The sequence below is a fragment of the Mesoplodon bidens genome (genome assembly GCF_964165515.1).
Source record: "Mesoplodon bidens genome assembly, chromosome: 6".
Lineage (NCBI taxonomy): Eukaryota > Metazoa > Chordata > Mammalia > Artiodactyla > Ziphiidae > Mesoplodon > Mesoplodon bidens.
The window spans coordinates 46,119,994-46,130,424 of record NC_138162.1 but is presented as its reverse complement, the minus strand read 5'-3'; the positions used below and the strand labels follow the sequence as shown (position 1 = coordinate 46,130,424).

The following is a 10,431-nucleotide window of genomic DNA, read 5'->3' as shown; positions in this document are numbered from 1 at the left end:
ACTGCCCCACCGCCACCCAACCTCTGCACCTGTCCCCCTGCACCCCACGAGACCATTTCCTGTGCCCTTTGGAAGGATTTTCCTCTCCGCATCTTCCTTTCCAACTCTGGAGCTCCTTCCTGTGGGAGAGCTCTGGCCTCAGGAAGAAGGAAGAGGAGCCCAGTCTCTTACCTCCTTTCAGTCTTCATCAGGCGTTTTCAAGGGTGGGGGAGATTTTGCTCCCATGGGAGAAAAAATGGATCCTTGGAAGGTAGAGATTTTTTTAATCTTACTTTTTTTGTATAAAGCAAAGATATATGTACAGTACATAAACAGATATACAGTATATCTGTGGTATTAAAATACTGTTGATTAAGGAAAAAATGTCTAAAAGGCTCCTGAGGGGGCGATAGTGAAAACAAGATTGAGAAACTCTGTCCTACACACTTGGGACTTGCTTGCCTGGTCCAAGGACTGGCCAGAACTGAGGGAGAGTGTAGAGTCCTATCCCAGGGCACTCAAGGTATACCCAGAACTGACCCCCACCTGCTAGCTGGTGTCCCTTCCCCCAAGCTATCTCCTCCTACCCTGTGCCTGAAAGTCCACTGTTCTGTGTCCAGTGTCCTGAGATCTGATCCTGTTCTTACTGAGGCCACAGGTTGGCCCTTCCACTTTCTTCCCCAGGGGCGACCCAGCTCCCAGGGCCGGAAGGAGTCGGAGGCCTCTCAGCTCTATGCTCAGCCTTGGGCTACGGCATAACCCTGGGGCTTCTGGAAGAATCCAGGAGGGAAGCCCAACCACAGGAGGCACCCAGAAACCGGGGGTGCCACTGTGGGACAAGGCTTTCTTTATTGGGATGGGGATGGGGTCACAAATAGTCTTACTTAGAGGTGCTCTAGGCAGATGGAGTCACTTAAGGGTGGGAGAGGACTGAAGGTCTGTTGTCGGGGACACAGAGACAGGGGTGAGGGAAGAGGTCAGGGGTGGGTGAGACATGGTCCTGGGCAACACAGGTGTTCTGTGGTCTTCACATGTCGAGGGAGTCTCCAGTATCTGGGGCTCCCGTTGGATGCTGGAGCCAATGAAGATCAAGTAGATGATGGCACCTAAGTAGGCACCCAGGGGTGGGGCCACCACTGGCACCCACCACCAGTTCTTGGTGCTGCAGGCAAGAGGCAGAGGCCTGCTTAGGGGGCCAATGCCCAGCATGGCACCTGCGTCTACCTCAGGCCAAGACAGAGAGTAGGGCCTGAGAGTAGAGGAGAAACCCCACCCTAGCGCGGGAGTTGCCCCTGAGCCTGGGGCACCTCTCAGCTTCAGCCTGATTCAGGGACAGAGGCGGGTCTGGGGCAGGTTGACATTCAGTCCAGGAGCAGGGTCTGGAGGACAGTCAGGACCCACTCTTGCCTCCCCAGGCCACTGGGAGCTCTGCAGGATGCTCCCGGGCTACTCCACCCCTCCACATGTAGGGAACCCACGGAAGACTCACAGGAATGGGTTGGACAAGGCAGTACCTGAAGACCTGTGTGCCCCAGCCAGCAATGAAGGTGAAGAAGCGTGGAGGCAGGTCCCGGGAGGGGTTGATGGCATATCCTGAGTTCATGCCCATGGACGCTCCAATGATGACAACAAGGATGCCGATCACCAAGGCCTGTGTCCCTTCCAGTGCTGGGTTGTTCCTCTTGTCCGTGATGGCTAAGAGACACAGCTGAAGCATCCCTGTCACTACCACCTGGGGAGCAGACACCGTGGCAGCCACCTGGGACCCCTAACCAGGCCATAGGGCCTCAGCAGTGCCCCCAGCCCAAACCCACTGGCAGAAACATGTCCTGGCACAAGGACAAGTCCCCATCCAGAGTTCTTGTCCTCTTCACCATGAGGGACTGCCTGCTGGCCCCCTCCTGAGTTGGGGAGGGCTTGAGGAGGGGCACCCACTCTGGACCACTGACCTCATCCAGGAAGCCCCTCCACAAGGTCATGTGGTCAGGAAGGTAGGTGGCAAAAATGTTAGCAGTGGCTGTGGGACCAGTCACTGTCAGCCTTCCCCCCGAGTAGTCGATGATGGCGGCTGTGGAAACACAGATTGAGTATAAACCTGCCCCCAGCCAAACCCCACTGCAGTCTCAGAGATGAGGTTGTAGGATGGAGGGCAGGGAGCACCTTCAAGATTTTTCTCTCCCAGACATTTTCACAGGCTAGGACACTCGGTTGGATCAACCCATATTTCAGGGGAGGAGGCTGAGGCCAGAGATGGACAACCCAGGGCGGGACACTCACTGTAGAAGAGGCAGTAGATGGTGGCAGCAGCCAGGAAGGAACCCAGGAACTGGCCCAGAACATACACGGGAAACTTCTTCCAGGACATGCGGCCTAGTGCACAGTTGGTGAAGGTCAAGGCCGCGTTCATATGGGCCCCTGCAGGGAGGGTCAAGTGTGTCGGCGTAGAAACAAACAACAATAATCAGTAATACTGAGAGCAACAACAGCAACAATAATAACAGCTAGCGTTCGTGGAGCGTACTCACTCAGTCCTCAAAAGGACCCGGCGAGGCAGGCACCACCATCTCCATTTAGCCATTACGGAAAGTGAGGGATGGAGAGGTTCAATCGCTTCCCTAAGTTGACCCAGCTAGTAAAACCAAGGGATCAAGGGGGCTCGTGAAGCGTCTGGGCAGAGGAAAAGGGCTCAGGGTGTTCTCCCTCCAAGCGGCCCGTGAGGGCAAGGCGCTGGCTGACTTGGAGAAGGGGACGGCCGGAAGGGGGCAGCAGGAGCCCACAGGGGACACCTGGCCGTGCCTGTCAGGTGGGGCCCAGCCCACTCACCGGAGATGTTCCCTGCCACGTGCACTCCCATGGTGACTCCAAAGCCAAAACCCAAGTTGACACCGAGATAGCTCCCCATCTTGTCTCCTAGAACCATGTGGGCCACGGAGCCGAGACCAAACACCTGTGGGAGAGGGCCTCTGAGGGAGCTGCCCACCCAGCAACCCCAACCTCACAGCGGCGTTCCGCCCCTCCCGCGCTAGGCCTCCCCGGCATTGCCCTTGGGGACCCTCTGCCCACCCCCCTCCTCCAGAGACTTCCCTCCTCGTGACTTCTCCCCCTTGCCCCTGCCAAGGCCGCTCAGACATGACCAGTGAGAGCTGGGTGAGGGCTGTGCAAGGAGCCGGGGTGGGGCAGTGGAGTGAGGGGCTCTCACGGGCATGTCCAGGTCCCTAGACTCCAGGCGCACCTGAAGGGCCTGGAGGAGGCAGGGCTTCCGGGAGGGCAAGGCTGGTGTGGATTCGACCCCTCAGAGCTTCTCACACTTCAGCCTAGCCTGAAGGGAGTTTCTTCAAGGAATCTCCAAGCCTCACATCTGGACTCTGCCAGGAACCTCCAACCATCAAGAGCCCCACACACTCAGCCCTGGAGCCAGCCTCATTCCCATTGCCCTCGGGCATCACTCCTGAACTTGCCCATCCCCCAGCACCAGATTTCAGCAGGTGACACAGCCCACTGACCCCCTTCACAGGGAGGTTAGAGACCTAAAAGGAGGCCCTCACTCAACAACACCCACCTGCCCCTATATTCACCTCCCCTTCAGCTCTGGCCCCTGCTCCCACTTCTCTCTCCTTCTGCAGAGACCTTCCCCTGGCCTGTATCCTCCGCACTCCCCTTGACTGGCTGCCACACGCTAGGGTCTCTTCCTTCCTGAAAGTGAAGCCTCCCACCTCAGCCTGGCCTCCCTGTCCACCGGTGGACTCCTGGACGCCCCCTCCCATGTCAGTCAGGCTCCAGGAAGGACCCGCTGGCTGGCTCCTTTATCCCTTCCCTTGCCCTCCCTCCTCAGCCCGGCTTCTGCTTCCAACTGTCACGGACACCGGTGCTCTGTCCAAGGGCTCCAACCTCCAGATTGCCCAAAGGTCCCTTCAGGCATCATCTCACTTGACTGTGCTGACTTTCACCCCCTTAACCACACTGTGCTTCTGGAAAGTACCTCCTCTTTGGCTTCCATGACATCTCCCTCTCCTGGTTTTCCTTTTCCCTCTGTAGCCTCCCCCGGTCCACAGCTCCTTCCCACATTCTTCTTCCTTCATCTGCCTCATAAGATACAGATGATCCCAGGGTTCTATCCCTGGCCCTTTTCATATCTCACCCCAGTCACTCCTGCGTTTTCTTACCAGGGCTAGAGCTTCATATATGCCTGATGCACTAATTCCCAAAACCTCCAACTGGGAGCCAGATCCCTATTTCCAGATACCCACTGGAAGTCTCCGGGGTGCTTCACAAGCGTCTCCAGCTCTATTTTGAAAGCTCACCATCTCTCAGAAAATGTGATCTTCATCCCATGTTCCCCCATCCCAGTTGGCCAAGCCAGAAACTTGGATGTCCTCTCCCTCCTCCCCCACACACAATCAGCTCAGTTTACATTCTCCCAGATCTTACTCAGTCTCCTCCTTGCAGCCAGAGTGACCTAACACAAAAATCTGACCATGTCTGCCTTTTGTTCAAACGTACACTGGTTCCCTTCCATTTCTAGGATGAAGTCCAAAGTCAGTAAGCCACCATTTAAGACCCTTGATTTCATGCCTTCTACCTCTCAGTTTCTTATCTGCTCCAGTGTTCTCTATGCTGAGCACTCGTATTACTAATAATAGCATTACTACTATTATTAAGAAAAATTACCATGTATTGAACACTTACTATATGACAGCAAGTTCTATCTGTCACCTCCTTTAACCCTTAAACCAACTTATGCATTAGGTACTATTATTCTCCCCATTTGAGAGATGGGCAACCAGAGGCTAAGAGATGTTGAGTGGCTTGTCCGAAGTACACATCTTGCACATGGTAAGCCAGTTTTTGAATGTAAGCAGTCACCTATACCAGTCTCAGAGCAAACAAGCACACTGCTCCCTGCATGCCTTGCTTTCTCATGCCTCTGTGTTTTTGCATACGCCACTCCCTCCCTCTGGAATACCTGATCCTAGATCCTGAAAAATTGATACTCTAAAACCATGTTCAGAGACTTCCCTGGTGGTCCAGTGGTTAAGAATCCACCTTCCAATGCAGGGAACACGGGTTCAATCCCTGGTCAGGGGACTAAGATCCCACATGCCACGGGGCAACTCAGCCCGCGCGCTCCACGACCACTGAGCCCACATGCCTCAACTAGAGAGCCTGCACACCAGAAACTACAGAGCCCACACGCTCTGGAGCCCATGCACCACAACTAGAGAGAAGCCCGTGCACCTCAACTAAGACCCGATGCGGCCCAAAATATTAATTAATTATTTTTTTAAGAAGACCACATTCAGACGGCACCTCCTCTGAAAAGTTTATGCGTTTTGGATATGTTGTCTTTGAGGGACCTCTAGATGTCCAAACTGCTGGAAATCAGAGTCTAGACCCATGTCATCCAATATGATGGCCATGAGCCACATGTGGCTATTATGTACTTGAAATGTGGCTAGTCCAAATTGAGATCTACTGTATGTGTAAGGCACACACCAGATTTCAAAGACTTAGTAGGAAAAGGAAAATGTAGAAGACCTTATTCATAATTGTATATCGATTACATGTTGAACTGGTAACATTCTGGGTATATGGGTTAAATACAATAACTATTAAAATTAATTTCACCTGTCACTTTTCACCTTTTTAATGTGGCTACTAGAAAATTTTAGATTACATATGTAGCTCATATTGTATTTCCTTTGAACAGTTCTAGAGTTTTTGAAAAAAGAAAACCTGAAGAACTGTGGACACAAGGGCTGCAGTTGAAGCCGTCAGGCAGGATGAAGGCCCCCGGGAGAGGGCGCAGGGTAAGTGGGCATCTGAGGGCTGAACCTAGGGCAGAATGTCAGCCCTCAGGGGTGGGCGTTAGAAACCCCAGCTGGAGCAGTTGTTGAAATGGAAGAACAAAGAGAATGTGCCCTGGACCCCAGGGAGAAGCAGAGTTTCCCAAGAAGGGTGTGGCCCACACAGTCATGTGCAGACTCTGGGTCAAGCATGAGAAGGCCTGGAAAGCACCCCTTTGGGTGTGACCAGCCAGTGGTCATGAGTAGTGTGGTGAGCACTGTATCATCAGGCCATGGGGTCTGATGAAACCAGGTCCCAGAAAGCGTGAGGGGGGTAGGTGGTAAACAGTTGAAAGGACCAGGGTAGACATGCCTTTGAGAACCTACCTGAGGAGGGAGGGAGAGCGAGTGTGATAAATGAAGGGATGTTCTGTGTTCTGCTGTTTTAGGTCGAGAGACCTGAGTGTGTTAAGGTTGAGAGAGGGAGGGGCTGGAGATAAAGGAGAGAGGAAAGGACGAGCAAAGTGTCTGAGTAGCGCTGGGGGCGGGGAGCAAGGCCAGGCCAGGCCAGGCTGGCAGGCTTGGGGGGTCAGGAGGTGCAGGGGCTGGAGCAGGCATGGAGGGTCTGAAGACCAAGGGTCCCCATTTCCAAGTAGGAGCTCAAAACCATTTACTAAAAATAATGAATGATTGAATAAACCCCACGTGATCTCCTGTGTCAAGGTTGCCAACTGGCAGCCCCTGGACCTAAGCCGTCCAGCACACGTTTTGTTTGGGTAACCTGGTTTTGACACAAACACAGAAGTTTCAGCTTCTCTTGCAAAATCGGAAGCTCTGCAACAGTGGCCCGCATTCTACGTGGCATGGCAACGGTCGGCTGGAGTGGTGGCAGCCACATCTTCGCATAGGTCAGCACTCTGCCATTAGCCGCCATCTCCGCCACCCTCAGGTGACTCTTTATGGCCCCCCACAGCACGAGTTTGCAACCCCTGCCCTACTACTCACAACTACAGCTGGTTTTCCAGGGCCCTGATAGCCCAGCACCCACCCCCTCTGATCAGTGAACGTGGCCCAGCCTGTCCAGGTCCCTCCAATAGCCATGGGCCCAGCCCGGAGGACAACAGCCCCGGAGGTTACAGAGTGGAACCGAGTGGAACAGTCTGCTTCCCTTATCTTGTCGGCAGTAAATGGGGCCCAAGGTCATTCTAGCTTTTCTGGGGAAAGCTTTGCGCTGATGACTCACTGAGCTTCAAGGTCATTCTAGCTTTTCTGGGGAAAGCTTTGCGCTGATGACTCACTGAGCTTCCTATCAACTGAAAAAGCCACCACTTCTTGGCACAAAGGCCCGACACCTAAAAATAACAACAACACGATGTCCTCTGTGAGCATGAACCTCACAAAGTTCTTTTACAAGGGTAACTTCCCTTCGATCCTCACAGCAACTGAATGGCGAATGTTTCTGCTCCCAAGGGAAACCGAGGCCTGGAGAGTGGTCTTGAACTACCCAAAGTGAGGGCCTTACCTCAGCTGGGGGACAGTCAGAAATCCACAGCTAAGCTAAGGGACAGAGCATAGCGATGAAGGGTCAAGACAGGGATATTAGACTGGACTGGATTTCTTCTTAACTTAAAATGTGACCTTGGGCAAGTGACTTTGTCTCACGGAGCCTCAGTCTCCCCACCTGTGAAATGGGGATAATAATAGTACCTCCCTTACAGGGCTGTTGTGAGGATTTGGGAAGATGCTGCGCATAAGGGCTTAGCATTATAGTGCCTGGTATGCAGTAGGTGCTCAATAATAATCTCAATAAAAGGAAGAAAAACGCAAACGTGGGCAGTAGGCAGGCATGAATGCATGTGGTCAGTGCTTGCTTTCCCTAAGAGCTCTCTGAGGAGGCACCCTCCCGCCTCCACAGTTCCAAGGTTTAACAGCCCTCACAGGGCTGGAATGTCTTATCATAAATGAATTACTTTGCCCTGGATTAAGGCAAGAGCGGATCCAGATGCTGTCGTCACAGCTCAGGAGGGCAGGTAATGGAGAAGGGGAAGACAGCGAGTGGCAGGGAAGGGAGAGCAGCTGAGAGCGCTTGTTAGTTTGACAAGCAACCAACACGTATGTCCTATGTGTGCGCTGGGTGTCGGGCTCTTGACCTTCTTCACACAGTTGGCCAGCTCGCTATTAGTAAAGTTCTGAACAGTTAAGATGCTTATGTAAGATCACAGAGCTAGAAGATAGCAGAGCTGGAATTCAAACCCAGCTCCAAAGCCCATGGAGGCCCGATTCAACACACTTGATAATGTCTGAGAAGACAGGCTCTGAGCCAAAGAGAGACCTGCCCAAGGCCAGCTGGCATGATGATGCCAGCATGATGATCAGGATAAGAACCTAGGTGTCCAGAGTCTCCTGGGCTCTGTGGATCCCACTGTGTCCTACACCGTGACTCAACGCACAGACACACACACGAACACACAACCACACTCATCCTCTCCTCCCAACTCCCAGCCCCCTGCCGCCTCTGGCATGCTCCCGACGCCTTCACTTCCCTTCCCAGAGGCTAGCCCTTCTTTTCATGGACCTGGGCCTTCGTAAGGTGCAAACAAGCATGGCCACAGCTTAAGAACAGAGGCTGGATGGGATAAGTGGCAGGGCCGACGCAGGTGGATGGACAGGGAGTTTCCAAGAAAACCCACATCCCACTTGCATATGGTTTCTGTCCCATCATCCACTAAAAGAGCCCTCACCAAGGTGCCCCGGGACCTCCAGGTTGCCATACTCTACAAGAAGGCGTCAGCGCTCACTTCTCTGGCCTGTCTGCAGCCTCCCACACTGCTGACCACTCCCTCCTTGTGGACCCCGCTGCTTCTGTAACCTGGTCCCCCCCTTCTCCTCTCACCCCTCTGGTCACTCCTTCTCAGGCCCCTTTGTGTGCTCCTCTTCATTCTTCAGGCTCTGTCCTCAACTCAGTTTTTTTCTCTTTCTGTACATTCTCACTGGACAATTTTTATAACCACAGTTCATATTCTGATGTAGTCTAACTCTTTACTCCCAGCCCAAGCCACTCTCTAAAGTTCCAGACCTCTATATCCAACCACCCCCGAGATTTCTCCCCGGCACCTCACCTGGTCACATTAAAACTGACCTCACGCCTCGCCCTGCGCTGGGCCGCAGGCTCCGCAGAACGGCCCCCTAAGCACTTACCCCACATCTGTTGCTCGCAGGTTCCCTCTTCCATAACTCTCTCAGATGTGTGCTTTCTTCTCCACACCGTCTCTATCTCTATCCTAGGTCATTGCCACAGACTCTTCGGTTCCCCTCCCTCCAGCTTTGCCCATTTGGTTTAGGCTCCACACTGTGCCCGGAATTTCCTCCTAAGATCCAAATCTGGCCATTATCATTCCCTTGCTTGAAAACCTTCGATGTCTCCCCATTGCCCTCAGGATTAATTCTCAAAGCTTCAATGTCCTCTCCAATCTCTTTGCTCTTCGTTTCCCTTCTCCTCACTTCCAGGCATGCCCCTGACCCACCCATCCCCAAGCAGCCCAGGATTTCATTCTGCTCCCACGTACCATGAGCCCTTTCTCTCCCAAAAAGGCTTGGTGAGAAAGACACAGCTCTCTCCTTATTTTCCTATGCTTCTCCCTCAGGCTCCTAGCTCAGAGGCCAGGGAATGGACAGTGTGGCTCAGGGCCCAGCGGTGGGAAGGGCGTCATGGATTGCCCTTACTGAGCCCTACCTTCCTGAGGCCCCTTCCTCAGAGCCTGCTCACCCTGTGCCACCCACCCACTCACCATCATGACAAACGTGCTCAGGAACTCAGCCAGGAACTCGCGCACCATCTCCTTCTGCAGTAGTGTTTGCATCCTTGCTATTGCAGGCGATGTGACCATCTTGGACATGCAGGTGGACCTGAAGCAGCAGCCCGAGCCCATGGGCAGAAATGAGATCAGGCGCGCTTACAGTCCATCGGGTTTTCAACTCATGGCTGAGTTAATGGGTAACCCAGTGGCTTCTCCACACACCTCCTCTTGCCCAGGGCAGCTGGTACTGCTGGGGTCAGAGGCATGTGAGAGTCCCAGGGATGTGGAGAAGGACTGGGGGTATCCAGATCATGCCCCTTCTTCCTCCTGATGGGGACTGGACCATTGGGAAGGGCGCGCTAATGAGGCCAGGTTGCAGAGGGGGCAGCTGGGAAGCCAGTAAGCGCCATCTGTGCTGCCAAAGAGCCTCAGGGGAGAAGCAGATGCGAGAGAGCAGGCAGGAGAGTGGAGCTCAGTTGTCTGTCTGTCTGCCTGTCTGCTGGGGCCAGAGCTCTGGGGACACAGGTAAGGCATCAGGCAGGAGCTGGCAGCAGTGAGGCTCTGCAAACGGCACAGGTTGTGGCAAAGTCTGCTCCCGGGCTCTAGAAACAGCACCGAGGACTGAAGCATGCCCTAGGTTCTGCCAGAGATGACGGGGATGGCAGAATATACCAGGCTCTGAAGCAAGGTCAACTCAAATGAATGCTTGTGAGTGAGTGAATGAATGAACGAATGAACGGGAGGGACAGAGGAAAGGAGGGACTTTGTCTTACTCCCTGGTGTATCCTCATTGTCTAGCACAGTGCCGGGCACATAGTAGGTGTGCAATATACACTGTCGAATGAACGAAAACTGAGAATTCATCTGTTACT

The 10,431-nt window shown here is 53.6% G+C and overlaps 1 protein-coding gene across 1 annotated transcript; it reads right to left on the bottom strand.

The window, feature by feature from the left end:
- Positions 1-871: 871 nt before the first annotated feature.
- Positions 872-9,691, bottom strand: AQP7 (aquaporin 7; the record flags this gene model as incomplete). The annotated part of the gene is made up of 6 exons (XM_081237752.1): positions 872-1,141; positions 1,494-1,711; positions 1,929-2,047; positions 2,257-2,394; positions 2,803-2,926; positions 9,551-9,691. The coding sequence occupies 6 exons, from the start codon at positions 9,689-9,691 to the stop codon at positions 889-891; spliced, it is 993 nt and encodes a 330-aa protein (XP_081093878.1). The 3' UTR covers positions 872-888.
- Positions 9,692-10,431: the final 740 nt, after the last annotated feature.